Raw genomic sequence first — 16,654 nt, forward strand, 5'->3', positions numbered from 1 at the left:
TGGAAGTTTTCAGTTTAGAGAACTTTATAAGTTATTTGTAAACATTTTTGGTGCTTCCCCTTTAAACATTCTTGTGAAACAAGTTGGCGTGAGTATAATTATTTTAAAGGTAGGGAAATCAAGGTAAGTGGTCTGTTTTTAATAGTAAGTTAGAAAGAGGTATATTTATCACTTGTAAAGAGAGGTAGCATTGACCGGGTAAGTCTGACACTTGCAGTGAGGCAAAGTAGCGTGGGCAAGGGTGAGGGTAGAAACGGAACTGTGTGAATAGTTTTAAAAACATAAATCGTCTTCATAAATGAATTCTTCAAAGAGGAAGGGATTGGAAGTTTTACTGATTTTGATAGAAATCATTCTAAAATATTTTTTTGCAATTTCTCTGTTTTCAGAGTACACGTCATTTAATATTTTCTTAATTACTCTGAGCTCTCATTTTACCGCCATACTGTCACTTTTGTACCATGTTATAATTCCACTATGGCGTTAAGCAATTTCAAGGTAGTTGTCTCTATGGTAATGATGCCGGAATATTCTTTAAGTTTTTGTGACCGATTTTTAAGACAGTTTCTCTATTTCTCCCTATTAGCTTTCAGTTCTCCATGTTGTTTGTGTTCGCAACATCCATCTCCTTCTGGTATGCTGTTTTCAGTGTATAGTGGGATAGACTGATGAACCTTGTCAAAATCATGTGTGAACAAAAAATGAATAGCCACTGAATGGAAACCCAAAAGGCTTATTTTCAGAATAAAGTATACTTAACAACTGTTTTGACTCTTCGGAGGTCTTTTCCCTCATGTCACATGATTGAAGTTTCTGGAAATTTGATTTATGTAAAATTGGAAGTTAGTACTTTAAGTTTATACGGAAATGTATTTTGTGGAGTAATTTAAGGCTTACTACTACTTTTTTCAGTACCAAGAATACCAAATAGTAATATGCAGAACAGATTCAGTCATAGTAAACATTAGGATGCCAGGTTTTACACCACATTGCTTTTCTTTCAGGGCTGTTGATGTGTGGGCCATTGGCTGTCTGGTAACTGAAATGCTCATGGGGGAACCCCTTTTTCCTGGAGATTCTGATATCGATCAGCTATATCATATTATGGTGTGTTTGGGTAAGATTATACACCTGCATTTTAAATTTTAGTGATTTTTTTCCCTGTGTTTTTGTTGGTTTATATTTATTTTACAAGCTGTTGGTACATTAAAGATGACACGTGTTTTGAATGGTTGTAGAGAGCAAGTAGGAAAACCTCATCTATCTCTCTCTTTATATATATTCATTCATTCAGTCATTCTCAGTCTGGCTTTTGTCTATCTGACATATGGTTCTAATCATGCTCTCACCTGCCCTCCTGCCAAATACCCCCCTAAAGAAAAGAGCAAACATTGTACATTCTCTCTGCACTTTTGCATTCAATAAATCACATGTAGAGAGAATACAAATGATCATATTATCTTTGGGTCAGCAAGCATTTGGTGTTATATGATTATTACCCTCATTCTCATCTTCAAACTGAGAGACACAGGGACTTCCAAAGTAATTTAATCTTGCTGCAGTTCTGACTTTTGTTGCTAGTGCTTTGGACAGAATTTCAAAGCTAGACTATCAAAGTCATCTTACATTTGTTGAAATATCAACTTTCTGTTGGGTGATGGAGTTTGTAAAATGGAAATAATGGGTAATTACTTGAGGGTTATTTAACTCTTAGATTTTAGTTTCCAAGTTAGAAGTTCAGTAAACAATACAATGGTTTCTTATTGCAGAATTTTCATATATATTTTATATTAGGTTAGGTATTAAAGTTGAGAGAAAAGATAAAAGTGATCAAATCAGCCCTTAGATACAGATACACTGGGCAAAAATTAAATTCTCAAAGGGTGGAACTTATTTATCTAGATTAGATTCTCACCATATGACTATTAATATTTTCATCTTTGGTCAGCACTTTATGCTTTGTAGTTAGAAATGCAGTGCTGGTACTTATATCTAAGAAATTGTACAATGTTCTTTACCTGTGCTTTTCCTATGCTCCCTTGCGTCTTCAGTTCTATGTATAGTAGCGTGTGAACTTTTCTGAATGAGTATGTTGAGATAAGAATGTTAATTTCTTTCGCGTTGACTTATGTCAAAGCCACCTAAAGACTGCCAGGCGCCACCACAATAAGAGCACTGTTGTGTTCGTTGGTTTTGCATGCGGAGAGAGTCCCCGCTCTACCAGCTGTGTTACCCTCATCTCTACTCCACACCACCTGTCCCATGACGCGTAATGACAGATATGTGTGCCATTCTCACTGCCAGGTAATCTCATTCCAAGACATCAGGAGCTGTTTTATAAAAACCCTGTGTTTGCTGGAGTAAGGTTGCCCGAAATCAAAGAAACGGTTCCTCTTGAAAGACGCTATCCCAGGCTCCCTGAAGTTGTGATAGATTTAACAAAGGTAATCGTACTTTTTCTTTGCGCTTTCTGACAGGGAATTTACATTATGGAGATTTGATTTTTTCTTCTTTTTTGCTTGTCCAGTTGATCTTTCAGGACAACAGTTTCCTCCGATGATTTAAATTTTTGTCCATTAAGAGTTTTATTTGGTGGGTGTGAGGATGGAGGGACTTCAGAGATACAGACCTGAAAATTTTGCTTGTTTTAAGAAACCATTTCATATTATCTGGCAAGTCTTAAGTGTGAAAACATTCTCATAATGAGATGTTTTTAATGTTTAACATTTAAAATGCAAGCCTTGCGTAAGTGGAAAAGAGAAGAAAAATAAGGTAAGAAAATAAAAAGAAGGGTAGAGAAGCAGCAAAATATTAAAGTCTAAGGCATAGGCTCATGGCCTGTAGTGTATTGTTAAAAAGGGGCTTTTGCTTAACCACTAGATTCACTGAAGCTAATTTTTAAATGATCATCACCTTTGCCTTGTATTTGATTGAGGAAGATATTAGGGAGATTCTCACTGGATCAAATTGTCTCTAAAAGTGGACCTTTTGGAATTATTAGCTCAAAAATTTCGTATTAGTTAAGATTGTCCTAAAGTGTTGATAAACTAAGTATCTCTAAAAGAGCAGGGTCACATAACATTTACCCAAGATATTTTTTGCTTTTTTACTTCTTCGAATAACTCATTAAAAAAAAGCTTAGTAAGCTTATAACTAATTATAACAAGTTCTTAGAATAATACATTGTTACTTTTCTACATAGTCTAACAGATACAAATATTTTTCATTGAGACAAGCTTTATGATCTGTCTGTGAAGAGATTTAAAGGGGATAAAGGTAAAACAATATTGTCCAACTCATGTCCCTTATGGTAGAATCATATAACTTTTTAAACATTTTATTATAGGAAATTTCAAACATAGAAAAGAAAGTAGAAAAAACAGTGGTGTAATGAACCCTCACGAGCTAGTCATTAGCTACAACAATTAACAATATTTGGAAAATATTTCGTCTATCCTGTCCACACACTCAGCAACTTTTTTTGGGGGGGAGTATTTTGAAGCAAATTCCAGATATTATATTATTTCACTTATAAATGGCTTAATTATTTGTAGAATTTTCTTATTCATTTAAAGCTACTTATTGAGTCCCTTCTATTCTTATTGGCTGAGTGGTTCCAATGAATCAGAACAAGATATAATAAAATCTATAATAAAATGAAAGAACATAGATAAAATAAAATCATCTATGTCAAGTATCTAGCACAGTAATAAGCACAGAGTAGGTTCTTTCCCTTCCATTCTGTAAGTACTTTAAATTTTAAACACTCACAAAAATTCTTTAATATCATAAAATGTCTAATCAGTGCTCAAAATTTCATTAATTTTCTCATAATTTCTTTATATAGTTTGAATTAGGATCCACATGAAGACTAGAGTTTGCAATTAGTTGATATGTCTTTTAAGATTCTTAATTTACAAGCTCTTCTTCATCTCTTTGTTTTTTGTTTAAACCTTGCCATTTATCTGTTAAAGAAAATAGGTTGTTTGTCCCTTAGAATTTTCCACATAGTGTGGTTTAATATGTTCCTTTGTGTCCTGTATTTTGTATAAACTCACAGCAGAGCTAGAGCTTGATCAGAGTCAGGTTGATTTTTTGGCAAGACTACTTCATAAGAGGTTTGTATATTTCTGTCCAGAGACACTGAATGTCTGGTGTTCTTTCTTTTTGTGATATTAGCAATCATTGTCTAGATTTGTGCTTTATTCTTTATCATTTATTATAGATGTTTAAAATTCATTGACTGTGAAAAGGAATTTTCTATATTTAGAAATGTAAACGTAGGCAGTTTTTCTTTGATATGAACTGTATGTATTCCTTGGTTTCCCAGAAATGCTTACATATTGACCCAGACAAAAGGCCCTTCTGTGCTGAGCTCCTGCACCATGATTTCTTTCATATGGATGGATTTGCTGAGAGGTACAGTACTGTGTTTTCTAGGTCATATCAACCTAGAGTTAAAGTAAGGCCCCCATAACAGTACATAACAGTAACAAGCAGTATTTCTCTTATTACTCTACCCACCTACTATTACAGGAGCTCAAATATTTACCACCCTACCTCCATTCACCCTTAGCAATAATGCATTCCTAAGAGTGGTCCCCTGCATTCAGTAAATTAGGGCTCTTGGTTTTCACGAAACAGCCCCTTCATGCTTTCTTTCTGTCTCCCCCGGTGACATCTACCACTCAGGTCACTGATTTCTGTGTTGCTACCAGCTGTGTGATGCCATCATCTTGGGTGCTAATGCATTTGCAAAGGTGCCATCTCCTGTTGCTGCTGAACTCATACCACACCCAGTCCTATGACACTGCTGACGCTGCTGATGTGCTGGAGACCTTGATGTGCCAAACCTGTAGGTGCCAGAGCGGCTGGCATGGTCTCCTGTGCTGTTCCAGCTGCTGGCATCAGTGCAGCTGACAAAACAGAAAGTAGTGAGATGAGTGGCAATGACATTGCTTTATATTTTTGCAAATCTATTTACTATCTAGCTGCATAAAAGATAGCTGGGTTCTCATATTTGCTTCTGCATTCGATTAGTTGTGATATGTTGTTTTGGTTGAAATAAATGGAGAAACTCTGGCCTCACACAAATATGTAGTTGGAAAATGGAAGAGTATTTTAATAGCCCTTTTAGATTACTGTGGGTATTCTTCTTTGATCCTATACCAGAACTGACAGTGATAGTTTCTTTAACGTTGCTTGCATTGTGGAATCTGAAACCATATCAATGAACTTCTTATCCCATTACATTAAAATCCACTTATCTAACTTGCACTTTGAATTGACCTTTTACCCATGCATGCTTCTGTAGCATGATGCATTAGTCATTTGGAAAATATTGTTTTGCTAAGTTATGCAGAGCTTTAAAATGTTGACATTTCATTATACAGTATCAAAAAGTTGTATTCTCTCTCATCAGAAAAGTCTTTAGTATTAGGAATCTGCTAAGTTCATGGTAGTGGAGACAAGTTGAACAGGATTCTAATTTTCCATAAAAATTTGAATTTTATCATTGATGCAAATATTATCAGTTGTTTTCCTTGAAGTAACAATCTCCTTTTTTCATTTTTTTTAAAAGAAAATATCTGCTGAATACCCCAAGTCTGAATAATAATAATAATTTTATTTTCTGTCAGTCTTTCAGGTAATAATGTTGTCCCAAGAAAAAAGTGGCTAGTTTAGCTTGTATCTCAACCAGTTACACAAGTGCTTTTCTTCAGACAACCATTGCACTTTGATTTGTAGCAGAGGTACTTTATGCGTATTCCTATTTTGTCACACAGAATGTGGAAAAAGATATGTTTAGGGGTTTAGATTTAATTAAATAAATTTTTTTTTTTTTACTGCTCCATCAGGGACATTCTTAAACAAAACTGCCCCCCACCTTTTAACCTGAGAATGTGTGGCTAGGAAGGATACAATAACTGCTAGTAAAGTTTGGTGCCACTGCTTCAATTCTTGGTAAGGCACCTGCAATTTTACCCCCCATTGCTTTTTATACCATCAGTGCAAATGTCAACGTGGTGAAAAAGAAGTCGCCTTCGTAATAAGATAAGAGCTTTGACCTCGTGAACCTCCTGAAATGTTCTCAGGGATTCCCAGTTCTGCAGACTACCTCATTTCTTGTTTTGAATAACACAATTGAGTTTAATACTCAATTTTTAAAAATAAATATCTTTAAAACCATTTTTTTTCTTGATTTATCTGTCTCATACAATCTTATTTTATTGACAAATGTATTTTTATGTAGGTTTTCTCAGGAACTGCAGTTAAAAGTACAGAAAGATGCCAGAAACATTTCTTTGTCTAAAAAACCCCAAAACAGAAAGAAGGAAAAGGAAAAAGATGATTCCTTGGGTGAAGAGAGAAAAACACTTGTGGTACAGGTAAATTTCCATGTTTTAATGTGTATCAAATTTTAAATTTAATATATCCTTAAATTGGGGGGTGGCGGGCAGGGAATGATGAAGATCTTAAAAGTTTCCTGAGTGGCTAACAAGTTAACTTTTAGCTTATTTGTAAAAATGTATCTTTTCTGTAGACATTACCTGTTTAAAAAAAATCTTAGCATATCATGTACTGAGTGCCTACTGTATGCCAGTCTGTGCAATAGGGCTTGTCAGGAAATCACACGCATCCAAGAGCATTTAGACACACGTGTGCACACCCACATGCAAACACGTGGACACAAACACATGCACACACCATTTTTTTGCCTTAAATGATAGGAGAGAAAAATATAATTTTTAGAATTTTATATAAAGTAGAGCATTTAAAAATTGAGATTTGGGTACTCAATTTATCTGAAGTTTACTTTTCTTGGTAATTTCTCCAGAATCTATTCTTGGTAAGATAATTCAAGTCTACCACCAACCCACTCCCATTTTCTCAAGTGAACCCGAAGAAGAAAGAGTCCTCAAGTCTGTGTTCCCTGACTCTAAATATATGAGAACAAAAGCGAGCATGCTTGAGTCCTCTTCCATTGTTTTCCACTGAAATATAAATGTGATATGTGTGTATATCATTAAATCTGATATGTATATATATATATCTCAGAGCTAGTGTGAGTCTCATTTTCATTTGAAATAGATGTCTGACTGAGAATCCCGGGTTTAATTATAATTCCATAGGTAGAATAAGAAAAACTGGAGCACAAGAAGATGATATCTCGGACTTCCCTGGCAGTCCAGTGGTTAAGACTTCCAATGCAGGGGGCCCTGGTTTGATCTCTGGTCAGGGAACTAAGATCCCACATGCTGCACGGCGCAGCCAAAACATTTCTTTAAAAAAAGGTGATATCGCTGGAATTCTGCTTTCGTTGCTAAGTACTTTATAGGAAAAGGTGATTTTTCATTCTCCTCAGATCATTAATGTTATTAACATTTTTGTAACAGGATACAAATGCTGATCCCAAAATTAAGGATTCTAAAGCATTTAAAATAAAAGGATCAAAAATGGATGGAGAAAAAGCTGAAAAAGTCACTCGAGCTTCAAATGCCAGCTGTCTCAATGACAATGGGATGAGCCACCTCAAAACAGTGCCTTCAACAAGCCTCCGAGATTGCAGCAATGGCAGCCTGGGCCACACAAGAAATCCAGGCATGGCGATTCCTCCACTTACGTACAACCTTTCTGCAGTGGCTCCCACTATTAATTCTGGAATGGGAACTATCTCCAGAGTTCAGAGTTACAGGTATGAATTAGGAAAATAAGAACAAAATGTTGTTTAGGGAAAGGACATCTTTACAAATTGCAAATATTTATCAATTCAGCCACGTGTGTTATTACTCTCAGGTTTCTGAATCCTTTTTATTCTTGTCAGGTTACTGTTTCAAAAGACTTCTTGGCTGATGTGATAAAAATTATTAGCATTTGATCAAAAAATTTACCTGAGTCCTAAGAAAATAGGGGTGTATTGTTTAAGGTGAAGAGAATCTATAGCTATTTAGTCTAATAACACAAAAGGGGTTTGTCATTATAAAAGAGATAATTGGTTTTGAGCATCTGCTGCCGCATGGCATGGCTGTGGGCATTTAATTGTACGAAGAAGCTCCTGTTGGGAATTTCGCGGAAAGGAAGGTAATTTATTGGCATTGAAGGCTGGGTGGGAGGCATGAGGGTAGTGGTAAAGGACAGAATGTTTCACCAGATCTATGAGCATCGTATATTTAAGAATAGGCATTAAATTCTGATTAAACTGCATGTCACTTGGTGTTGGGTCTTTTGATTTTGTGCTTGAAAAAAATAATTACTGCTGGGTCTAACGCAAATTTTTTTGTTGCTTTTGTTACAGAGCGGATGAGAAAACCAAGAAGTATTGTATTCCATTTGTTAAACCAAATAAACATTCTCCAGCAGGAGTTTATAATATTAATGTGACCACATCGGTAAGTGAACTATTTCAGAGGCAGAAGAGCAAATATTAGTCATTTCTAGACTTTCATTAATAGTGAATATAATAGTGAAGAACTGAGAGTTTTATTGGGAGACGTATCATAAAGTGGAAACTTAATTATGGATATATCATCCCAGCGTGTCAAAATCATAAAGGTGAAAGACAAGTTTAAGTTTCATAAGTCTGGAAATTTAAATATAAGATGTTATTATTATATAGAATGGATAAACAACAAGATCCTACTGTGTAGCACAGGGAACTATATTCAATATCCTGAGATAATGGAAAAGAATATAAAAAAGATACATATATATGTATAACTGAATCACTTTGCTGTACAGCAGAAATTAACACAACATTGTAAATCAACTATACTTCAATAAAAAAAAGATGTTATTATTAAAATGACATCTGTTTTAATTTTTTCAGTAATGGTAAAGTTTCTTAACCTAATGCTTGGTGATCAGTTCTTTTTTAGAGTAGATGAGAAGATAAGTTGTCTTGTCTCACCCACACCAGGTTTCTGGTGGAAATATTCTATTTATTCATTTAATAAATATTGATTATCTATTATGTTTAAGTCACTGAAGAAGAATAAGTCAGTCTTTCTCTTCAGGAATCTCGTGGTTTAGTAGAGAATCAACAAATTAAAACAGTGTCAGATTGCAGTAGTAGAAGCATGTCAAGATTCAGAGGTCTTCTGAAGGTTCAGAGGAGCATTGTTATGCTGAACACAGCTGCCAGAATGCTTCTTTTTAAAGTTAAGTTGAATCTTCGTCGTTCTTCCACTCAAAACCCTCCATTGGCTTCTCATCTCTGAGTAAAGACCAAAGTGCTTTTAGGGCCTATTAGTCCCTGAGTGACTCACTCCCTCATCCCTCTATCCCACCCCTGGCTACTCTCATTTTTGATCACTCCATTCCAACCACATTGATTTCCTTGTTCTTCCTGGAACATGGCAAGACATGCTCCCACATATGGGTTTTTGTACTTGCTATTTCCTCTGTTTTAGAACATTCTTTCCCCAGATAATCCAAAGAATTTGCTTTTTCTCCTCCTTGGCTTACATGAAACCTTATTGTGAGGTCTTCCCAAATATTTTAACTCATTTTGTCTCCTATTATTCTCTCCCCTCCCCTTGCTTAATTTTTTTTTTTTGCGTTGCCTTACCTGACATCCTCTATTCTCTTATTTATATACTGTCTGTCTCTCCCTCCCCTTGCCCACCACCCCGAATGTAAACTTCCAAGGAAGGATTTGTGCTTGGTTTGTTTTCCTCACTGCTCTGCCCCACACCTAGAACAGTGTCTAACGCATTGAAGCTGCTTAAGAAACATGGTGAATAGATTTTTCTGCCAGGGAAGGGGAGGTATGGATGTATTCCCAAAAGAGTATTTTTCTCACACGTTTCCCTTCTCTACCTCTCCCATTATCCTCAGAGCTGAAAAATATAGCCTTCTTTTCATATCTCTCATGATTGCAATTGTTTTTCTTTTAACTATTCTTAGACTATAATTTCTGTACCCATAATACTTTCCTTTTTGATATACCCTACTCATTTATTTGTGGATATTTTTGTGTTTTACATTCCTGGTCTGCTTTGGAAGATTATTTTGATCGGCAAAGCTTTTTAAAGTAGCTGGCTCAATACCATTTTGCTGGAATTGATATTAGCCTTCTTTCAGGCATTGCATAATCAATGCTGGCTGATCATTTTAGATCTCATTTCTGTTTATCCTTCTTTGGAATAGGCAATCAAGAAAGGAGGTAAAGATTAGTGGGGAGAAGACCCACTGGAGTCTTTTCTTAATGAAAATTAACAGAGGAAGAACTAAGGCTAAACGTTCTTCAACTTCTAAGTTGAACATCAATAGCCTTCTCCCATGCTTTATGCCCTGATTCTGAGATGTGAATACATATATTATTGTAATCATCTCTTATGTATTTTATGTGTCACTTTTTTTTTTTCCTTTTTGGTAAATTTATTTATTTATTTTTTTTAGCCTCGTTGGGTCTTCATTGCTGTGCGTGGGCTTCTCATCGCGGTGGCTTCTCTTGTTGCGGAGCATGGGCTCTAGGCGCGCGGGCTTCAGTAGTTGTGGAGCACGGACTCAGTAGTTGTGGCTTGCGGGCTCTAGAGCGCAGGATCAGTAGCTGTGGCGCACAGGCTTTGTTGCTCTGCAGCATGTGGGATCTTCCCGGACCAGGGCTCGAACCCGTGTCCCCTGCATTGGCAGCCAGATTCTTAACAACTGCACCACCAGGGAAGTCCATGTGTTACTTTTTGAGTATATAAATCTAGTAGTTTGGACTCATTATTTTATTTTATTGTTTTATACTTACAGATAGTTTTTTTAAACTAATTATCTTATTTTACAGCTGATTTGAAACTTGAACCTTAGCACTCATTCTATTAAAAGAGCAAATAGGGGGGGCTTCCCTGGTGGCACAGTGGTTGAGAATCCGCCTGCCAATGCAGGGGACACGGGTTCGAGCCCTGGTCCGGGAAGATCCCACATGCCGCGGAGTAACTAAGCCCGTGTGCCACACTACTGAGCCTGTGCTCTACAGCCCGTGAGCCACAACTACTGAGCCCATGTGCCACAACTGCTGAAGCCCACGTGCCTAGAGCCCGTGCTCCGCAACAAGAGAAGCCACCGCAATGGGAAGGCCACGCACTGCAAGGAACAGTAGCCCCCACTCTTTGCAACTAAAGAAAGCCCGTGTGCAGCAACAAAGACCCAACGCAGCCAAAAATAAATAAATAAATAAATTTATTAAAAAAAGGAGCAAAGAGAAACAGCCAAAAGAAAGACACTCAAAAGCTCACTACAGGACTTTTGAAGACTTTCTGGGAGGCAGAGTAGTATAATTCACAGAATATTAAACTCGAGGTATCTGGAATCTCAGTGGCTTAACACTGTCATTATACTCTTTGTGTGTATATTTCAGTATACATACATATATGTGGATATACATGGACATACATAGGATTTCATTATCTATATGTGGTTTCTTTCCTTTTAGTAAATCATATAATCTCTCTGTGTATCATCTGTTTTGAAAATATGGAAAAGAATGTAGAGTTTCTGTGAATCTCAAATGAAATAGATTGGGAAAATGTCAAATTCATAAAGGTGCAGAGTTGCAGTGCTACTGTGCTGTTCTTCTCTTTATTATTTTTCCAGACTTTATCAAATATGAAGTAATAGTGCTTAGAAAGATTAGGAATATAATTGAAGTTATAATTTTATACTTAATAAACTGTATTTCTAGGAAAATAATATTTGCTGACAGTAAGGAGCAAGACAAGGACAGATGTAAAAAAATGAGTAACAGGATTATTATTGGGAAAGCGAAAAATGTGCTAGGAGATGTGATGTACATGACAAGATGAACTATTCAAAATTCATGTGGCAACAGCAACTATGCTGAAAAGCCCAGCAAGTGTCATAAGACCTGACCTTGCTGGCCTGAAAGACCAGGACACTGATGCCCATCTTTTAACCTTGTACTGCTTGCCAGGACTTACACTGAAGGTTGGTGGAGGGAGTAGGAGAAACTCATGGCAACCAACCAATCTGCTTGTTAGCAATTTTAATAGATTTAAAGAGGAAGAGGTTTGAAATAACTGGATGAAATTGTTTTGTATGTTATTAGTGTTCTTCAAATTTTGTATTATTCTAGCTTTTCAATTCTATAGATTTTAGGATATGAACATAGTAGTTATGAAAGGGGGCAAGCTTACCTGGAAGCTAATTCATTTGTGTTAACCGTTCTGATGATATTAGGTTGCTAGTGAAAAGAGTCTACTTCAGGCAAATAAGAAAAGAAGGGAATACTCAAAGAGAGATGTCCGTTTGCCTGAACTATACTATAATCATCTGCCTGAACTAAAAGCCTTGGAAGGCATCGGTATGTTTGTAACGCTTTTACTTTTTCAGCCCTTTTGTTTACATTATTTAAAATGTATGTTAAATAAACTAATAGAATATTAAAAATGTATAGTAACTTTACATATTTAAGTATGTGAAAGTGTACAGACTTATGTACAATAAGTACATACCAAGGGACAGATACTGAATGTGAAGAACTAACAAAAACATCTGATTTTCTCACTGTGTTTATGGTTATTTTTATCTAGCTCGAAATTCCAGGCTAATAAAGAAGAAGAACAAAAATCTTTCAGAATCTCGAATTCCTTCTCTGGTCGCTATTGACTTGCACACCTTCAATACTGCATTACATCAGGTATAGAAATACTCTCTGTAGGACTCATGGAACTTGGGTCTCTCTCATATTTCCTTTTAAAGTGTCCTATGGAGAGTTTGCTCTTAAGAATTGGGCAGGTTTATTAGTGGGATCTATAAAATTTTGCTTGTTAAATTTTGTTTTATGGTTCATTGCATTAAGTACCCTTATTACATATATATTTACATAAATAATTCCCAGCTTACAGTGATCATTTTTTTATAGATTAAAAAACTGTGTGTGTGTGTGTGTGTGTGTGTGTAGCCCAGCTATCGCTTTAATATAACTATAGGCTTTATGGTAGTTTATGATATTTCACTGCATTAATACCAAAGTTATTACCTTTCAAAGAGTGAAACTCTGGAATAGTTTTTATTCTCTTAAAATGTATTCTCCATTTGACACTTTTCCCCGGGGGCAATCCATTCCATCCATGCTGAAGATTTTCTATTCCATATAGTCTTTTGCTATAATTCCTCTTATCTCTTCAGAATATTTATGTTTCTGCTACTTTTATGTCAACAACAGTCATATCACTAAGAAAACTGGCAAACTTTTTAATCTCCTGAGCCATCCATAACTAACTACAAACTTGGGATATGAATCATTGAACTTTCCCTTTCCTTCTTCAAACAGATTTTCACCTTTGCTTGATGCTAGGCAACTTTTGTTTTGGAATTCTCCATCCTCATGGTTTAAGTATTTCCATTTCATAGACAGCCCCTGTATGTAGCCTCCTTCTCTATGCCGATGCTTTTTCCTACTGTTACTCTTTAAATTATTTTGTAGAGCTCTGCAAACAAGGGGAATGATATTGTTGAGGATAACAAATTGCAGAGGCAGTTACCCAGTGATTCTGAAAACAACATTTACAGACTGCTGCTGCTTTTGCCTTATCTCTTGCCAGCAATTTCGGGGACAACATCATCAAAGCTAAACAAATTCCTGTTGTGTGAAGATGAATCACTGCCACAGATTTTACATTTAGGGACTACAGAGTCTCAGGAAATTCCTGTATACTTCTCAACTTAAATATGGATTTTAAAGCTGCAGAATTTTCCACTTGCTCTCTGTGAGCACACTATTATTCAAATCGCTTTTCAGGGCTGACATAGCTCAATCTAGTTTCATGCAATGGAAGAAAGGCTTTGGCTGCCTTCCCACTTCTTCAATATTTTTATTTCTTGTTTGGAACTAATCCTTTTATATTTATAAACTGGTTCTGCGCTTTTACTCTCAGTTTATTTGTTAAATTTCCATTTGCATTTAAAATAAAGAAGAAAGTAGGTGTAGTGAAAAACACAAATTAACACCAACGTAACACGAGCTTATGTGTGGAAAATCTGAGTGGAAAGAGAGCAGGAGACTGAAAGCAAAAGGCCCGCTGGCAGAGGCTGTGACCTGCCTTGCAGTCTTACTTTATGGTATTCATCTATGCACTGAACTACATTTTGTTTCTGTACCTAACACAAACATTTTCACATTTATAAAACTCTATTATGTACCTCTGGAACAATCTGTAAGATAGATTTTGTAAGTAAAATATTACTTAATCCATGGAATCTGTCTCCACTCCCTCACCCCCTACATGCTTACACGTCTTATGTACTTACAGACATAGCTTCAGATGTTTTCCTCTAAGCACTGTTTTCTTCATCCCACAGATTTCGGTATGTTGTATTTTCATTATCATTCCATTCAAACATTAAAACATTTTTCCTTGTAATTTCTTCTTTAATCCAGTAATTATTTAGAAATGTGTTGTTTAATAGTTAGATATTTGGGTGTTCCTTAGATATTTTATTATTAATTTGTAATTTAGTTCCATATGGTCAGAGAATATACTCTGTATGATTTTGATTTTTTTAGATTCACTGAGATGTGTTTTATGGCCCAGCACGTGGTCTATCTTGGTGAATGAACCTTGTTCTCTTGAAAATAATGTATATTCTTTACTTGTTGGATATAGTGTTCTATAAATGTGAAATCCAATTAAGGTTGATAGTGTTGTTTAGACATTCTATATCCTTGATGATTTTTTTGTTTAGTTCCATCAGTTCCTGAAAGAGTGCTGTCAAAATCTTTTACTATGATTGTGGAATTGTCTATTTTTCTCTTACATCTGTCTATTTTTGCTTCATGTATTTTAAATCTGTCTTATTAGGTATATACACATTTATACTTGCTTTGTCTTCCTGATACATTGTCCCTTTTATCATTATGAAATGTCTCTTTCTCTCATGGTGCTCTGTGCCTTGAAGTCTATTTTCTTTGAGATTAAAGTAGTCACTCCAGCCTACTTCCACTTCTTTGTTTCCATAGTATATCTTTCTACTTTCATTTACTTTCAACCCATCTGGGTTTATATTTAAAGTGTTTTCTTTTGCCAACAGCATATAAATTAGGGTCTTCCCTTGGTAGCTATTCTCTCAATTCTGATTCTTTTAATTGGAATGTCTGTTTGTTTTCTATTTCTGCTAACAAATTACTACCAATTTAAAACAATCTCCATTTATTATAGGTTCCATAGGTCAGAAGTCCAGGCACAGCTGCTGCTCTCCTTAAGAGTCTCATAGGCTGAAACCAAGATGTCAGCAGGGCTGCATTTCCTTCTGGAGGCTCGGGGCGGGGGTGGGCGGGGAGGGGGTGGGTATCCGTTTCCAGGCTCATTCAAGTTGTTGTCAGCATCTAGTTCCATGTGGTTGTGGGACTGAGGTCCCTCTTTCCCTGCTGGCTGGCACCTGGGAGTTGTTCTCATTCTCAGCTTCTTGAGGCCACTCACATTCCTTGGCTCCTGGCCTAATTCCATGATCCTCAAAGCCAGCAACAGTGGCTGAATCTTTCTTACTCCTTGACTCTCTCTTACGTCCCCTTCTGCCTCATCTTTCTGACATTCTTCCCATTTTAAGGGCACATGTGATTTCTTGGGCCCACCAGGATAATCTCCGTATCTTAGGGTCAGCTGATTAGTAGCATTAATTGCGTGTGCAAAGTCCCTTCACAGCAACAGCTAAATTAGTTTGATTGACGAGCCAGGGACAGGAATCTTAGTGGAATATCTTTAGAATCCTGCTTACCGCTAAATATTTAGGCCATTAACATTAATGTGATTATTGATATGTTTGGATCTAGCTCTATCTTTTTATTAGTTGTTTTTTGTTCCTCTGTTTTCCCTTTCCAGGCTTCTTTTGTATTTGAATATTTTTAGTATTGGCTTTTTGGAGATACCTCTTTGCATTATGTTTTAGTGACTTCTCTAGGGATTACAGTGTACATAACTAATCTTTCATAGTCTACTTAGAGTAAATATTGTACCACTTATAAAATGTAGAAACCTTGCAAATGTATTTCCGTTCCTCCCACCTGAACTTTATGTTACAGTTTGCATTTGTATTTTGTTCACATACATTGAAAACCTCACTATACTATGTTATACTTTTTGCTTTCAATAGTCATAAGTATTTTATGAGAAGAAAGTAGTTTTCTATGTTTACCTAGCTACCTACTGTGTCTGTTGTTCTTCGTTCTTAAAGATTACAGCTTTATTTTCTGGTATTATTTTCCTTCACTCTGAAAGACCTCCTTTAGTGTTTCTTGCAGAGCAGGTCTGATGGTGACAAACTCTTTTAGTTTTCTTTCATTTGGGAATGACATTATTTTGCCTTCTTTCCTGAAATATATTTTCACTGGATATAGAATTTGAGTTGGTAGGTTTAAAAAATTTCTTTTTCTCTCAGGACTATAAAGGTATTATTTATCTGTCTTCTGATCTCTATGATTTCTGGTGGGAAATTCTCAGGTATTTGTATTGTTACCCTGTAAGTAATGTTTCATTTTTCTCTAGCTGCTTTCAGGATCTAATCTTTACCTTTTGTGTTCATTAGTTTGAATATGATATGTCTAGGCATAGTTTTCTCTGAGTGGATCCTTTTGGAGTTTGCTAAGCTTCTTGAATCTGTAAATTTATCTCTATTACCAAATTTGGGAAGTTTTTGGTCACTATTT

General features: G+C 35.9%; 1 protein-coding gene across 3 annotated transcripts in view; it reads left to right on the plus strand.

Moving 5' to 3' along the window:
• The window catches only part of CDKL2 (cyclin dependent kinase like 2), a 36,031-nt gene that overhangs the window by 14,777 nt on the left and 4,600 nt on the right, over window positions 1-16,654 (plus strand). For 2 of the 3 annotated variants that reach the window (XM_082463818.1, XM_082463817.1), the window contains exons 5-12: window positions 1,005-1,117; window positions 2,305-2,444; window positions 4,331-4,419; window positions 6,254-6,389; window positions 7,398-7,696; window positions 8,297-8,390; window positions 12,190-12,313; window positions 12,543-12,649. In XM_082463818.1, coding sequence (XP_082319944.1) covers window positions 1,005-1,117; window positions 2,305-2,444; window positions 4,331-4,419; window positions 6,254-6,389; window positions 7,398-7,696; window positions 8,297-8,390; window positions 12,190-12,313; window positions 12,543-12,649 — 1,102 coding nt within the window. The remainder of the gene's footprint in view (window positions 1-1,004; window positions 1,118-2,304; window positions 2,445-4,330; window positions 4,420-6,253; window positions 6,390-7,397; window positions 7,697-8,296; window positions 8,391-12,189; window positions 12,314-12,542; window positions 12,650-16,654) is intronic. The other variant, XM_082463819.1, reaches the window with a different exon arrangement.

Source organism: Balaenoptera physalus (genome assembly GCF_965194825.1).
Source record: "Balaenoptera physalus genome assembly, chromosome: 5".
In the NCBI taxonomy this organism is placed as follows: Eukaryota; Metazoa; Chordata; class Mammalia; order Artiodactyla; family Balaenopteridae; genus Balaenoptera; species Balaenoptera physalus.